The sequence below is a fragment of the Capricornis sumatraensis genome, chromosome 19, assembly GCF_032405125.1.
Source record: "Capricornis sumatraensis isolate serow.1 chromosome 19, serow.2, whole genome shotgun sequence".
NCBI classification, from domain to species: Eukaryota; Metazoa; Chordata; class Mammalia; order Artiodactyla; family Bovidae; genus Capricornis; species Capricornis sumatraensis.
The window spans coordinates 22,792,694-22,809,481 of NC_091087.1; the positions used below are offsets into that span (position 1 = coordinate 22,792,694).

A 16,788-nucleotide genomic window follows, 5' to 3' on the forward strand; every position below is an offset into this window, starting at 1 on the left:
TTTATGTAAACAGGCTAAAGTGCAGCTTGTCAGTTTTAAAGGGGTTTGGGGGATCCTCACCTGCTCACCCCCAAACCCTGAGCTCACCCAAAACAGCGTATGAAAGCCCATATCTTCTCCTTGCTATCTGGCCTCCCCAGGAGAAGCACTGTCTTCCCCCCAAACCTTTTGGAACTCCTGGAAACTGCTGATCCCAGCCACCCTCATTTCATTCTTTGGGTCCTCTCTGCATTGGTTCAGCTTGATGACTCTCCTCTTGTCGGGTTTTAGAGGCATATTGACTTTTGCAAAGCTCCCGAGCCATCCCCAGAGAAAGACTGATTTAGGGTAGAGAATGGGGGAGAGGTGTAGCTGTTTTCGATGTTAGTAAACATGACAGCTTGCAGAAGATTAGCAGGAAACCATGAATAAAATCATCGGGATTTGATAAGGGATTTTTCTCGCAGATAATTAAAGATTTTTTCCCTCCATATCTCCCTCCCCCTCCCCACAAAACTGGAGATGAAGGTCATGAAGATAACACATTATTTGTCTCATACTTTTAAAACAGATGAAAGACAAAAATGCTTAACCTCCCACTGCCCGCGGGGCCTCTGTGCAGTGTTTTTTGCCATTCTGTCATCTTTTTAGCAGGTGATACTTTCCTTTAATGCCTCCTACTTAATCCTCAATTTTCTTTTAAACATCAGATATTGGCTAGGCTGGAACCTCATTTAGGCAGCAAAGAACTCCAGTGCTCTGTGTCCACGACCAGCCGAGAAGAGAAATATTTTTGATACAAAAGAATAATTCATTAAAGGAGGTAATGAAGGCGATTTAAACCGTCCACCACAAATATATCACAGAGTGAATAAAGCTCATCGCTCTCAGTTCAGGGTCATGGCTAAATGAAATGTTGTGAAAAGTGAAAAAAAAAAAAGAAAGAAAGCAACTGCACAAATGGGTCAAAAAATCTCAGTGGGGCTCAGTCAAGCCTGACAGTTTAGAATTTGACAAACAAGCAGGATAAAAGGAGAATTCTATTAACATTATGAGAAAACCCTCCTGGAATAAAACAAAATTTCCATGTCATTTTTTTTACTCATGGGCATTTACATGGTCTTAGGGAAAAATCTGACTCGGGGCTGAAATTTTCCTTATCCAATTACAGCACAAGGGAGCTCTCCCTCTCACACTCAGCCAAAACGCATAGATTGTCTATGAACCAGTGTGAACAGTCTGGATAATGCAGAAATGTAGTGTCAGAGTGCAGAGCTGCAAGATATGGCCCTTTATGCCTGAGAGTCAGCTGGTTAGAGTTGTACAGGGCACCTAGTTGGCAAGGGCAGAGAGAACCACAATCCAGAGAGGACCTATCCATCTACTAAGCAGGTCTGCACTAATCCACAAGTAGTTGGTTGCCTGCCAACCCTGTAGGGTGAGGAGTTTAACATGAAAACTGGAGTATGTGTGCTGTTGAGAGAAGTATCTTAGACCATTCTTCCCCCTTTGTTTCTTCAAAGAGAATTTAAGCTGTATCTTGAGGAGACTTCCCTGGTGGTTCAGTGATTAAGAAACTGCCTTGCAATGCATGGGGCATGGGTTCGATCTCTGGTTGAGGAACTAAGATCCCACACGCTACAGGGCATCTAAGCCTCAACTACTGAGCTTTTCTGCTGCAACAATTGATCCGAAGTGCCACTACTAAGACCTTCACCAAATAAATAAATGCTAAGTCACTTCAGTTGTATCCTATTCTTTGCTGCTGCTGCTGCTGCTGCTAAGTCGCTTCAGTCGTGCCCAACTCTTCGAGACCCCATGGACTGCAGCCTACCAGGCTCCTCCATCCATGGGATTTTCCAGGCAAGAGTACTGGAGTGGGTTGCCACTGCCTTCTCCGATCCTACTCTTTGCGATCCTATGAACTATAGCTCTCCAGGCTCCTCTGTCCATGGAATTCTCCAGGCAAGAGTATTGGAGTGGGTTTCCATGCCCTTCTCCAGGGGATCTTCCCAACCCAGGGATTGAGCCTGTGTCTCTTCCATCTCCTGCATTGGCAGGCAGGATCTTTACTACTAGTGTCATCTGGGAAGCCAAATAAATAAATAAATAAATAATATTAAAAAAAGAGAGAGAGAGAGACCATATCTTGGGAAAAGGCAGAAACCATACATCAATCAGAGGGGTCTTATGGGAGGTCTCAGGCAGAGTCATTCAACTAACAACATGTACACACTTGCTATCCATCTGTTTTAAATATAGCAGGTGTGTCCGCTGAATCACTCCATTATACAGTGATACTGTAGAGCACAGGGAACTCTGCTCAGTGTGATGTGGCAGCCTGGATGGGCAGGGAGTTTGGGGAGAGTGGACACACCTATATGCATGGCTGAGTCTCTTTGCTATGTACCTAAAGCTGTCACAACATTGCTAACATTGGTAACTTTCTATACTTCAGTGTAAAAACTTAAAGAAACTGCAGTTGTGGTGTGGGAGAGGGGAAAGGCCCTGTAAGATCTTGCTATTTCAGCTCCCTGAAGGACGTAAGGAAGCCCCATCCTCACATCCCTGCTGGGTGGACTTCCAGCCTCTGCCTGGGTATTTTTGGTGCCAGCTTGCTCATCACCACAAAAGAGTCCAGTCTCTTGTTGGGTGGCTTGACTCCAAGGAATTCCTTTCCCAGATGCAGCCAGCCCCCTGACGATATATAAACGGGCTTCCAGTCTCTTTCGGGAAAACACAGAACACATCTGTTACACACGACAGCCTTCCCGACATTCTGTCGCTTACTCAGGGTCCTTTCCTTTCCATTTGGATCGAGCCTTGTAGTTTGCTCAAATGACCATATCCCAAGACGACTGAGATTGAAGAAAAAGGAATGGAAATCTGGTGAATCTCTCTCTTCCCTTCTCTCTCCTCCACACTCAATTTTCCTTTTTCTGAACTATTTGAGAATAAGTTATAGACATTCATAATTGTGGATTTCCTAGAAACAAGAATATTCACTTACCTAAGCATAGCTTATCAAAATCCAGCAATATCCACTTACATAATGCTATGCGTGGTTGCATGCTCAGTCACTCAGTTGTGCCCCATTCTTTGCAATCCCATGGACTATAGCCAACCAAGCTCCTCTGTCCATGGGATTTTCCCATCAAGAATATTGGAATGCGTTGCTTTCTGCATCCCCAGGTATCCTTCTCCGGGGATCTTCCTGACCAGGGATCAAACCCAGGTCTCCTGCACTGCAGGTGAATTCGTTACCACTGAACCACCTGGGAAGAAACAATGTGTAATTAAGTGTGCTAGTCCCTCAGCCTTTGTGGCCTCATGGACTCCCCACAGGCTCTTCTGTCCATGAGATTCTCCAGAAAGGAAGACTGCAGTGGGTGGCCATTCCCTTCTCCAGGGCATCTTTCTGACCAAGAACTGAACCCAGGTCTCCTGCATTGCAGGCAGATTCTTTACCGTTGAGCCAGCAGGAAAGCAGCACTGGGTTAATCGAAACACCTTATTCAGATTTTACCAACTGCTTCACTGATGCCTTATGTAGGAAAAGAAAAAAATATTTTTGGTCCAGGGGTTAAATTATCATTATATACTTACATGCCATATTTTTTTTAAAAAAATTATTGAAGTAGAGTTGCTTTGCTACTGTGTTGTATTGTGTTAGTTTCTGCTGTTCAGTAATACGAATCGCCTATTGTTGTTCAGTTGCTCAGTCCCATCCTATTTGTGAACCCATGGACTGCAGCACACCAGGCCTCCCTGTCCTTCACCATCTCCCGGAGTTCGCTCAAACTCATGTCTATCGAGTCGGTGATGCCATCCAACCATCCCATCCTCTGTCGTCCCCTTCTCCTCCTGCCTTTGATCTTTCCTAGCATCTGGGTTTTTTCCCAGCGAGTCAGTTCTTTGCATCAGGTGGCCAAAGTGTTGGAGTTTCAGCTTTAGCATCAGTCCTTCCAATGAATATTCAGGACTGATTTTTCTTTAGGATGGACTGGTTGGATCTCCTTGCTGTCCAAGGGACTGTCAAGAGTCTTCTGCAACACCACAGTTCAAAAGCATCAACTCTAACGTGCTCAGATTTCTTTATAGTCCAACTCTCACATCCATACATGACTACTGGAAAAACCATAGCTTTGAGTAAGTGGACCTTTGTTGGCAAAATAATATCTCTGCTTTTAAATATGCTGTCTCTGTTGATCATAGCTTTCCTTCCAAGGAGCAAGCCTTTTTTAATTTAATGGCTGCAGTCACCATCTGCAGTGATTTTGGAGCCCAAGAAAATGAAGTCTATCACTGTTTCCATTGTTTCCCCATCTATTTGCCAGGAAGTGATGGGACTGGATGCCATGATCTCAGTTTTTTGAATATTGAGTTTTATTCTGCTACACGTGTACATATATCCCTGTGTCATATCTTTTTGGTCTTTCTTAGCTGAATTCCTCGGTCTTTTTTTTTTTTTTGGTCCTTTTACTGCTTTGACATTTTTGAAAAGTGTAGCTCAGGTATTTACAGCATATCCCTCATTTTGGGTTTGTTGATTTTCCTCATGGTTACGTTCAGGTTATGCATTTTGGTTCAGGAATACCATAGTAGTGATACTCAAGTGATGCTGTGTCTTTCTCAGGACATCTTGTCTGATGTTGACCCCGGTCACTTGATTAAGCTGATATCTGCCACTGGATACCAGTTTCTACACTGGAAAATTAATATCATCCTTTTATGATTTTGTGGGAGGGGAAGATCTCTTAGAGGAGGATATGGCAACTCACACCGGTATTCTTGCCTGGAGAATCCCATGGACAGAGGAGCCTGGTGGGCTAGAGTCCACAGGGTTGCAAAGAGTCTGACATGACGAAGAGGATTTAGCATGATGCACGGACACTGGACATCCTCAGGGGGGTGTGGCCAGGAGAGCCTTTGACTGATGTTGCCTTTTCCCATTGGTTTCAGAGTCTAACAGCCGCAGGGCAGTGAACAGAAGCTACGTCCCCCATTTGCTCAGGCTGCATCAGGATTGGCACAACCACGACACGGCCAATTCCTTCATTCCAATCCGCCGGGCGCTTCTGCTCTGCCTCAAGCATATTGCCAAGCTCCGGTCAGGCAGGGAGGCCTTCCTGGCAGCTCAGGGCATGGAGATCCTGTTCAGCATCATACAGGTAATCTGCACGGGGACTGCCTCTGTAGTTGGATGGCATCTGAAGGATGTCATTTAGGATTCACCCTTCACAGAGTTGGGGAATCTCAGTATGTTTCTTGCTTCTTGCTCTGGGTAGATGTTCTGGACTCAAATCCTCGTTCTTTCACTCACTCATGTATTGATTGACTCACTTATTTATTACATATTAGTTGGGTACACCTGGGTCGGGGAGATCCCCTGGAAGAGGGTGTGGCAACCCACTCCAGTGTTCTTGCCTGGAGAATCCCATGGACAGAGGAGCCCGACAGGCTGCAGTCCATAGGATCACACAGAATTGGACACGACTGAAGTGACTGAGCGTGCATGCACAGTGGGTACACGCTGAGCGGTGCCGGGATCAAGAGCATTGTTTGTTTGTTCCTGGGGTATAGTTGCTTTACAGCGTTGACTTCTGCTGTACGACAGCGAATCAGCCAAATGTGTACATGTGTCCCCTTCCTCCTGAGCCTCCCTCTCATCCCCACGTTCCATTCACCTAGATTATTACAGAGCACCGAGCCAAACCCCCTGTGCTATTCAGCAGATTCCCTCTAGCAATCTAGGGGGATTTTCTACGCATGGCAAGCACGTGCTTCAATCCCAGTCTCCCAATTCATCCCCATCCCGTGTCTGCACGTCTGCTCTCTACATCTGCATCTCTATTCCTGCCCTGAAAATAGACTCATCCGTACCATTTTTATAGATTCCACGTACATGCGTTAGTGCTGATTTTAAAGCTAGAGAACCTGGCTTCAGATCTCAGACCTCGCGCCTACTGCTGTGCAGTGACGCAGTCTCTCTGGGTTTCAACCTTCTTCCTCTGAAAAAAAAAGATGAAAGTGGTAAAATCTAAGTTTCTACATGGCCTGGATAAGTTAACATAGAGACGTCTCGTTTAGCAGGGTACTGCCGTGACTTCACTGCTTTATGAGGGCAAGTGTTTATTGGAATAGCGATTAGTTATTGGGACCTCACGGTGAATGTGATAGACAAGATCCCTGACCTTTGGGGGCAAATGTTCCAGCAGAGGGTCAGACACTAAGGAAGCAAATAGTTCAGTCTGCAAGATAATTTCATCTTGCTCTATGGGGTCAATAGAGGAAGGGCAGAGGTCCGCAGTGACCCCTGCATGGGCAGAGAGGTCTTCTCCTAGAGACGTCAGGTCTTTGAGTGGGTGACACCTAAGCTGAGACTTGAATTATTGAGGGAGCCTGTCATGCCAAGCTTAAGAGGAAGAACATCCCAAGCCAAGGGAGCAGCACTTACGAACGCTGTCACTGATCTCTGCCCCAGTGGAATATGTGTCTAGGGCTTCCTGGATTTCAATCAAATAACACATTCCTTAATTTCACTTGATTAGGGCTAATGCAAGCTCCACTGTGGGCTTCCCTGGGGACTCAGATGGTAAAGAATCTATCTGCCTGAAATGCAGGAGATCTGGGTTTGATCCCTAGGTCAGAAAGAGCCCTTGAGAAGGGACTGTCAACCCACTCCAATATTCTTGCCTGGTGGCCTGCAGTCCATGGGGTTGCAAAGAGTAAGACAGGACCCAGTGACTAACACACACAGGCAGGCACCATCGTGCAAGGCTGCCTATATGTTCTCCATGAATAATGTGAGTGTCTCCCAGGTACCCGTCATCTGCTCACCCACCCTCTGTTGGGGCCAAAGCAGCCGTGTTTCACACACATTATGTTCCTTTCTGTGTTCTTATCTGGACTTCCCTAGCGACTCAGTGGTAAAGAGTCTGCCTGCCAATGCAGGAGAAATGGGGTTCAATCCCTGTATCTGGACAATTCGCTGGAGTAGGGACAATTCCCTGCTCCAATATTTTTGCCTGGGAAATTCTATGGGCAGAGGAGTCAGTCCATGGCAGGCCACCGTCCATGGGGTCGCAAAAGAGTCTGACATGACTTGGCGAGTAGACAATGCTTGAAAAGTGAAAATGAAAGTCATTCAGTGATGTCAAACTCTTTGCAACCCTATGGACTGTATGGAATTGCTCTAGGCCAGAATACTGGAGTGGGTAGCTGTTCCCTTCTCCAGGGGATCTTCCCAACCCAGGGATTGAACCTGGGCCTCCTGCATTGCAGGCAGATTATTTACCAGCTGAGCCACCAGGGAACTCCACAAATACTGGAGTGGGTAGCCTATCCCTTCTCCAGTGGATCTTCCCAACCCAGGAATCAAACCCGGGTTCTCCTGTGTTGCAGGCAGATTCTTTACCAGCTAAGCTACCAGGGAAGCCCAAACAATGCTTAATGTCTTCATGTTATTCTCTGTACTCCCTTCATCTGTCTCATTGCTTCTCTCTGGACACCTTCCAATTTCTCTCCACCTGAGTACATCTGGGGTAATGAAGCAGTCAACCAGAGTGCCGTTTTCCAATCACGCTATCTGTAGACTCTAACCATTTTTAAAAAGCTTTTCCCCTCTAAACAATAACATAATATTGCACTGCAAGCCAATATCTAATTTTCTGTCTGCTCTCACCTCTGGGTTTCTCTCCATCATTACAGTTTTCAGAGCTTCTCGGTCATGAAATAGCTACCTTTTCCATTCTGTCCCTCTGGATGAGGAAATGCTTGAATTTTTCCAGGTTGCACCGTACTTTGTAAGCTTGTGTTCCCCAAATCTCGAATTTCTCCCAGCCCTTGTGAAACTGCCCCCTGCTTTGCTGATCTCTCACAGCCCCCTGCTCTGGCTCGTGTACTGCAGCCAGCTCCTCTGCCCCTGCCCTCTGCATTTTGGACTGTTTCTCAGGTCTGTGTTTTGTTTTGTTTTTTTATTTTTCAAAAAAGCAAAAGAGCAGAGAAGAGAGGTGTTGATCGCAGAGGTCTTTGACACGGAGAGGGTGGAGAAGATGCGAAGTGAAGCCCAGGCATAAAAGCTGCTGTGAGCCTAGGAGCAGGCTTCTAGAAGTAGTTCCTCAGCAGGTCGATAAAGACCTCAACTGCTCAATTTAGCAAATTTACAACAAGCTCCCAGCCTCCAATTACTGTTGGGACTGGAAGCAGGATGTGAGCGAGGCAGACTCCGCACTTGGTGGCCAGGTTTCTCTTGCCTGCAGAGCCTCCCAGCACCTGGACTCTGGGCTCTGAGCACAGATGCTGCTGCAGCTGTGCCGGAGTTGCGACTTCACATCTATCCTCTCCCCTCTCCTGCCAGAGAAGGGACGGGAGCTGCAGGATGGCCAACCTGGAAACCTTGGGTCTGGGGATGTCATTCTGGCCATGATTGCATATTATGCTGCTGCAGCTGATGGTAATAATACTGAAAATGCAGGAGACGAAGAGGAAGAAGAAGAAAATGAAGGAAGAGATGGAAGAGGCAGGCGGGGCATGGGGGGTGGGCGTGGTGGGCTGCAGAGGAAATTTGTGTTGAATGCTCACTATAGCCCAAGACTGGCATAGCAGCTTATGCAGACTTTCTGATTTCAATATTTTTAAAGGATTTGGTGGCTCAGATGGTACAGAATCTGCCTGCAATGTGGGAGACCCGTGTTGGATCCCTGGGTCGGGAAGATCCCCCGGAGAAAGGAGAGTTAACCTACTCCAGTATTCTTGCCTGGAGAATTCCATGAATAGAGGAGCCTGATGGGCTGCAGTCCATGGGATCATAAAGACTCGGACATGACCGAGCGACTAACACTACCTACCTAAAAGATTTGAAACTGATGATCTTTTTAAAATTGGGTTATAATTGCTGTGCAATGTTGTGTTTTCCCCTCTCTCTTGAGCCTCCCTCCCACCCTTCCCATCTCACCCCTCTAGGTCATCACAGAGACTGAGATGAGCTCCTTGGGCCATACAGTAACTTCCCACTAGCTCTCTGTTTTGTGCATGTTAGCGTATATATGATGGTCTTCCTCAAGAGTCCAAGCTTCTGTCCAATGCACCAGAGGTTCTCCAAATTGAGTGTGATCAAAGCTGCTACGTGGTGGCAAGGTCCCTATCCTCAGAGTTTCTGATTCAGTCGGTCTGCGATGGAGCCTAGAATTTGTGTTTTTAACAAGTTCCTACGTGATGCTGCTGCTTCTGGACTGGGGATCACACTTGGAGAACCGCTGTCCTGTACCATTTTTATTGGTGTTTGTGGTGGTATTACAAGTCTACTAGGCATGAAAATGACTGAGAAAGAACTGTTTTTGAGTCCTTCCCACAGCTCCTGCCCATCATAGTGTTCTTTACTTTGCTGCTGAGGTCACTGTTTGCCATGTTTCTCTCTCAATAACCCCACCTCTTTGTTTCTTGGGTCCTGCATCCTTGCACAGATTCTCTGAGCATCCTTTAAATGTTCAGAGGATCACACTGCCCATAATGCAGTGAGGCTGTGTGTAACAAACTGGGATCTTGCTGGAGCTTTGCATGAGGAAGGAGAAAGAATGCTGACAATTTGTATGTAAGGTTAAAAAAGAACCCCTGCTAGGATGCCCTGAAATAGCTTGAGATAGTTACCAATTTTGAGAAATGGGTAATTGCAGATGGAATAAACTTGTATGAGATAATCAGATTAAGGGGCCACTCAGTCTCTGGAGCCAGAACAGCTTCTGAGACCTAAAACTTTGCTACGGTTGGTTGTTTGGAAGCTTAATTATATGTCATAATCACCCAGAGCACTCACTTATACACAGATAACTGGACTCCACTCCCAGAGTGTCTCATCATTAGATCTGAGCTAAGGTACAAGATTCTGCATTTCTCATAAGTATTCAGGCGATGTTAATGCTGCTGGTCTGGAACCCTCACTTTGAGAACCGCAAGAGTAAGCCATGATAGCCTTTTTAAAAGCTGCAGCACTCTCTACAATAGCCAGGACATGGAAGCAACCTAAATGTCCATCAAGAGGGAAATGGATAAAGACGGTGTGGTACGTATTTACAGTGGGACATTGTCGTTGTTGTTCAGTTGCCAAGTCATGTCTGACTGTTCACTACTCCCTAGACTGTGGCATGCCACACCTCCCTGACCCTCACCATCTCCTGGAGACTTCCCAAGTTCATGTTCATTGCGTAGGTGATGCCATCCAGCCATCTCATCCTCTGAGCCTCTCTTCTCCTTCTGCCCTCAATCTTTCACAGCATCAGGGACTTTCCCAATAAGTCGTCTGTTCACATCAGATGACCGAAATACTGGAGCTTAAGCTTCAGCATTAGTCCTTCCAGTGAATATTCAGGGTTGAACTTTCTTACCATCGACTGGTTTGATCTTCTTGCTGTCCAAAGAACTTTCAGGAGTCTTCTCCGGCACCACAGTTCAAAGGAATCAGTTCTTTGATGTTCTGCCTTCTTTATGGTCCAGCTCTCACAACTGTACATGACCACTGGGGAGATGGTAATCTTGACTACACAGACCTTTGTTGACAGAGTAATGTCTCTGCTTTACTCAGCCATGAAAAGAAATGAAATTGTTCATTTGTGGAGACATGGGTGGACCTAGAACCTGTTATACAGAGTAAGTCAGAAAGGGAAAAACAAATACTGTATAATAACACATACATGTGGAATCTAGAAAAAATGTTTTGTGTGTGTGCTTAGTCACTCATTTATGTCCAGGTCTTTGTGGCCACATGGAATGTTGCTGCCAGTCCCCTCTGTCCACAGAGTTTTCCAGACAAGATTAACGGGTCTAGTTGCCATTTCCTACTCCATGGCATCTTCCTGACCCAGGGATCGAACCCAAGTCTTCTCCTTGGCAGATGGAATCTTTACCACCGCACCACCTGGGAAGCCAAAAAAATGTTATAGATGAACTTCTTTGCAAAGCAGAAATAGAGACACAGACACAGAGAACAAATATATGAATTCCAAGATGGAGAAGAGGGGGGCTAGGATGAATTGGGAGACTGGGACTCGCATATATACACTACTGTGTTAAAATAGCTGCTGAGAACCTACTGTCAGCACAGGGAACTCTACTTAATGCTCTGTGATGACCAGAGTGGGAAGGAAAGCCACAAAAAGAGAGGATATATGTACACATATGTACACACTTTTCTGCACAGCAGAAGCTAGCATAACATTGTAAGGCAACTGAACCCCAATAAAAATTATTTACAAAAAATAAAAAGCTGCAGTCACAGTCATGTGCTCAAGAAAGGTGAGAGGCCAAGTCTTGATTCATCAGGACCCTGTTTGTCCACAGGACTGATTTTCCCAGCACTGTGGATCTCCCAAGGGAGTGTTAGCCACTTGGGATCGGGCGCTTAATATGCTGGAGGTCAGGGTGATCGGAGCTCTTTTTTCAGTAAATGTTTCCTAAACTCCTACTTTGTGAAAGGCACTGGGGTTAGGGTACATGTTCAAGGAGGTGATTAGAGTTTCCATCCTCCTCAGGAAACCTACTGTCTTACGGGGGAAATCAGGATCACTGTAATATAGGCAGTAGGTATAGTAGAGATGGGGCTTCCCAGGCGGCACTAGTGGTAAAGAACCTGCCTGCCAATGCAGGAGACGCGAGAGATGTGAATTTGATCCCTGGGCCGGGAAGACCCCCTGGAGGAGGGCATGGCAACCCACTCCAATATTCTTGCCTTGAGAATCCCCATGGACAGAGGAGCCTAGTGGGTTACAGTCCATGAGATTGCAAAGAGTCAGACACGACTGAAGGGACTTAACACTCATGCCCACATGGTAGAGATGATTATTTGCAAAGTAGATTTCAACTTGTCAAGGATCATGCTGGCTGCCACTGGAGGGGAGTACCCCAGGGCATGAGAGGAGGAGTTAGGAGGGCAAGGGGAGAAGTCAGACCTTGAGAGTTGAGGCAGGAGATGCTGATGGCTTTGGCTGGTGAGAAGCACTTGTTTATTCACTCAGTCTGCTTGCAACCCCATGAACCCTAGCCCACCAGGCTTCTCTGTCCATGGGATTTCCAACAGGCAAGAATACTGGAGTAGGTTGCCATCTCCTTCTCCAGGGCATCTTCCCAGCCCAGGGATGGAACCCGCGTCCCCTGCATTTCAGGTGGGTTCCTTACCACTGACCCACCAGGGAAGCCCAGTGAGAAGCAGATCTGGAGCTTAAAGCCAGGACCGCTTCTTCCTTGAGCGCCTCTTCCGCTAGAACATCTCATTTGGTTATTGTGGGAGTTGTTTCTAGGACTCTGCCGTGAGTTAGCAGTGGTCTCCTAAGATCTTTTCAGATTCTTATGAGATTTTATGATCTTAATGATGCCTCCTGGCATCCTCCTAGCTCACTTACCGAGTGTTTACTATTAGGCACTCATCTTATACATAACTCATTTAATTCAGACACAGTCTTTATCAGAGAGGTTTTGATAGCATCTTTTCTTTATAGGGAAGGAAGCTGAAAAGAGAGGTATAGTAACTCACCAGGGTTCCGAGTTGTACAGTTAGTCCTTGTCAGCCCAGGATTTTTTAATTTTTTTTTTTTTTTGGTTTGTTTTTTGTTTCAACATTAAACTTTTTTTAATGTTAGGGTATAGCCAGTTAACAATGTTGTGGTAGTTTTAGGTGAATAGCAAAGGGACTCAGCCATACATATGCATGTATCCATTCCCCCCAAATTCCTGTTCCATCCAGGTTGTCACGAAACATTGAGCAGAGTTCCCTGTTCTCTGCAGTAGGTTATCCATTTTGAATATAGCAGTGTACATGGTCTTTCCAAACTCCCTAACTATCCCTTCTCCCCCAGCCACTATAAGTTCATTCTCTAAGTCTGTGAGTCTCTTTCTGTTTGGTAAATATGTTCATTTGTATCATTTCTTTTTAGATTCCACACATAAGGGGTGTCATACAATATTTCTCCTCTGTCTGACTTCACTCAGTATGGCACTCTCTAGGTCCATCCATGAGGCTGCAAGCGGCATTATTTCATTCTTTTTATGGCTGAGAAGTACTCCATTGTGTACACGCACCACATCTTTATCCGTTCCTCTGTCGACGGACATTTAGGTTGCCTCCATGTCTGGGCTATTGTGAACAGTGCTGCAGTGAACATCGGGGTGCAGTCAAGGATTTGAATTCAGATGGCCTTGCTCTGATCTGAGCTGTGTGCTATCCTCTCTTTCACTTACTTATTATGAAAGTAGGATATTTACCATCCCACAGCTGACTCAATGATATTAAACGTGAGTTGAATATTTTAAGCACTCTTGTATTTCATCATCTTTTTCAAGTTGCAGGTGGATGATTTGGAGCTATGGGAAGAGTGCGCTTATAGATGTCACCTTTGCCCCGATTCTGAGATATTTGTCCACAGAGATCCTATATCTTGGAGTCTTATCATTTGATGGTACACAACACAAGTGGCTACCCTGCATTTGCAGGAGCCGGAGGGTGCATGCCTGCTTAAATTTTGTGTCCTGAGCGCTTTCTTGCCTCACCTGGGTCTTGGTCATGATGCATTAAGACTAGGAAAATGTTGGCAAGAGATCTAGGCATTTCTGTTCCAATAACTTGGACTCAAGGATCATCTTTATTCTCTTAAATTAATTTTTATTGAAATATGATTGCATTTGGAGTAGGAAATGGCAACCCACTGCAGGGTTCTTGCCCGGAAAACACCATGGATGGAGGAGCCTGGCTGGTTACAGTCCATGAGGTCACAAAGAGTTGGACACAATTGAGCACGCGTGCACACAGTTCCTTTACAGTCTCGTGTTCCTTTCTGCTGTACAGCAAAGTGAGTCAGCCACACACACACATCCCTTCTTTTCTGGTTTCCTCCTCATTTAGGTCACCTGGAGCACTGAATAGAGCTTCCTTAGCTTCACAGTAGGTTCTCATTGGTGGTCTGTCTTATACATCGTATCAGTCCAAGGATCACCTTCAAATTCATAAATGTTTTCTCCAGAGTAGAGCAGACACCCAATATGACATTATCCCTAATGTCTAGGTTTCTGTAGACACCATCACCCAAAGTCCGTTCATGGCATGGCCTAGTCCAAGAGGGCACTTGGACTTGGCTCCATCCTTTCACTTGCTTTTCACCTGCACCATCCCACACCAAGTAAAACATTGTTTCCATCATCAGCAATAATACCAGTGACAGTCATAGACCTGGCTTCCAGAGTACTGCCAGGTTTGAGCAAGTTTCCTGGCCTGGACTTGGCTCCATATCTCCTAAGGGTGTAACTCAGAGCATTGCCTCTGATCAGTCATCCACCGCACTCACCTCTCTTTATCGTCTACATTCAGTTCTCTCTCTTTCCAATCCTCATAGCTTTCACTAAGCACTGGAAACTACTTGAGCAGTCCCAGCGGTGAAGTGGGCTTCTTGGGTAACTCAGCTGATAAAGGATCCACCTGCAATGCAGGAGACCTGGCATCGACCCCTGGGTTGGGAAGATCCCCTGGAGAAGGGAAAGGCTACTCACTGCAGTATTCTGGCCTGGAGAATTCCATGGACAGAGGAGCCTGGTGGGCTACAGTCGCAAAGAGTTGCACTTGACTGAGTGACTAAGTCTTACTTTCGGTGATGAAATAGCCTCAACTAATTTATTTTCCATGGAAAGTGTTTCCTGCTGTTGGTTCGGGTTACCTGATTGGTATTATCTGAGCACACTGAAGAGAGATAGCATTGTTGTTTTCTTTATGATGTGGACCAATTTTAAAGTCTTTATTGAGTTTGTTACAATATTGATTTTGTTGCTTTTATGTTTTGGTTTTTTGATTGCAAGGCATGTGGGATCTTAGCTCTCTGACCAGGGACTGAACCCACACCTTCTGCATTGGAAGGTAAAATCTTACCCATTGGACCACTAGGGAAGTCCCAGGCATTCTTGATTGTATTAAGAACTTTCTGTTTTGAAAGTTGGCTTACTTTTATTTCACTCTGGAGTCATTTGGGTAGCTTGAATTCATGGCTTGCATTTTATTAAATTTTTTCCCTCCATGTTCTTTCCTGTGGGGCTGCCTATAATGTGGGCCTGTAGGTGCCAGGCAGGGCATGGCACAATGTGTAGACAGTCCCTGCTCTGTGGCATGTTCTAAAGCATCCTCTATGTCTCCTGCCATGACTTATTGGCCTCAGAGCTTACTGGAAGCCCTTTAGGAATATCACACTGGAGGCTTTCGTTAATCAACTCTCTGTACCAAATTCAGGAGACAAAATGTTTACTAAAAGACTGAAGAAAACGGCCATGCTTTTGCCACAGAGATCCTGACCACTCCCAGTTTTCTCTCTGTCTCAGTTTAGAATACTTGTTCTTACATTTTCCATGGTGCCTGAAAAACAGGATCTTGTCATGTTCCATCAGTATCAAAATGTTACCTCTTGCAAACTCAATTTTTCTTTGCTTTGTCTTGCTACCAAGAGGAACCAACACTGTGGAAGTGCTTTGAGAAGAGGCATGCTATTTAATTTAGGCGCTTGGGATTCTATTACTCTTTCTTCCGATTTCATATTTTACATTTTCCTTGATATTTTCCCCTCAGATAATAGCTGAAAGAGAACAGTAAGACTTCTCTCAGTTCAGCTGCTCATTTTCTAATCTAGGGGATAATTCACAGTGACACATGGATGGTTGAAGGAAGATGCCATTTCCTTTCCTTCCCTCAGCTCTTCTAGACAATGTCTTACCTTAGGTGCAGCCTCCCTTGAAAATCTTTCAGGTGTATTTTCAGACTTAATTCACTCCAGTAATATATGAGCTGTTAAAGAGAAATAAAACTGTAGATGATAGACCGGACCAAAGCAGATTCTACGCTAGACAAAATGCTACATTAGAATGTTCAGATTAGATGGTCTACCTTAAGGGTATTTACTGTGCATTCAGGCTGTGTGCAGTTCATTACCTAAAATACCATTGTAGCAAAGGGTCTCTGCACAAGGTGGTGGTGTCTGATAGGATATTCTCTTTGTTTAGAACTGCCTGGATGACCAAAGTCTGGAGCCTGTCATCTCCATTGTTCTTCAGATCCTGAGACAATGCTACCCTAAGAGTCCACTTCCCTTGCTCACAACCAGCAGCGCTTACTCTTTTCCAGTCCCTGGGATCATCACCTCTGAAGCTCCACGTGTTCTAACTGAAGGTAAATATGTGGATATACAGATCTTCCTGTGGCTCAGTGGTGAAAAGTCTACCTGCCAATGCAGGAGAGGCAGGTTTGATTCTAGGGCTGGGAAGATCCCCTGAAGGAGGAAATGGCAACCCACTCCAGTATTGCCTGGAGAATCCCATGGACAGAGAAGTCTGGCAGACTGCAGTCCATAGGGTCACAAAGAGTCAGACACAGCTGAGTGACGAAGCACATACACAGTGTGTGGGTAGTTATTCTGTACTCATTTTGAGAGCTCTAAGCTTTATGATGAATTTTTGCATTTGGATAATATTTCAGAGGAATGTGGATGAAAGTAGAATCAGTGTTTTTTTTTTTTTTGCTTTTTACAGATCAACCATGATTATCTAATAAGCTAATCAGAGAGATGAATGAAAAGGCAAATTTTTCATAATACCAAGCTCATTAATTTTGTCCTTTATTATTAATTGTTGCCAGTTTGTATCACTGACTCGATGGACATGAGTTTGAGTAGGCTCCAGGAGTTGGTGATGAACAGGGAAGCCTGGCATGCTGCGGTCCATGGGGTCACAAAGAGTCGGACACGACTGAGTGACTGAACTGAACTGAACTGAACTGATGGAATGACTATATAG

At 45.3% G+C, this 16,788-nt stretch overlaps 1 protein-coding gene across 1 annotated transcript in view; it reads left to right on the forward strand.

Annotated features, from left to right (window-relative positions):
* AGBL1 (AGBL carboxypeptidase 1) overlaps positions 1-16,788 on the forward strand; it is an 874,683-nt gene that overhangs the window by 107,198 nt on the left and 750,697 nt on the right. Inside the window, exons 7-8 of the mRNA XM_068991508.1 lie at positions 4,942-5,150; positions 16,000-16,165. Coding sequence (XP_068847609.1) covers positions 4,942-5,150; positions 16,000-16,165 — 375 coding nt within the window. The remainder of the gene's footprint in view (positions 1-4,941; positions 5,151-15,999; positions 16,166-16,788) is intronic.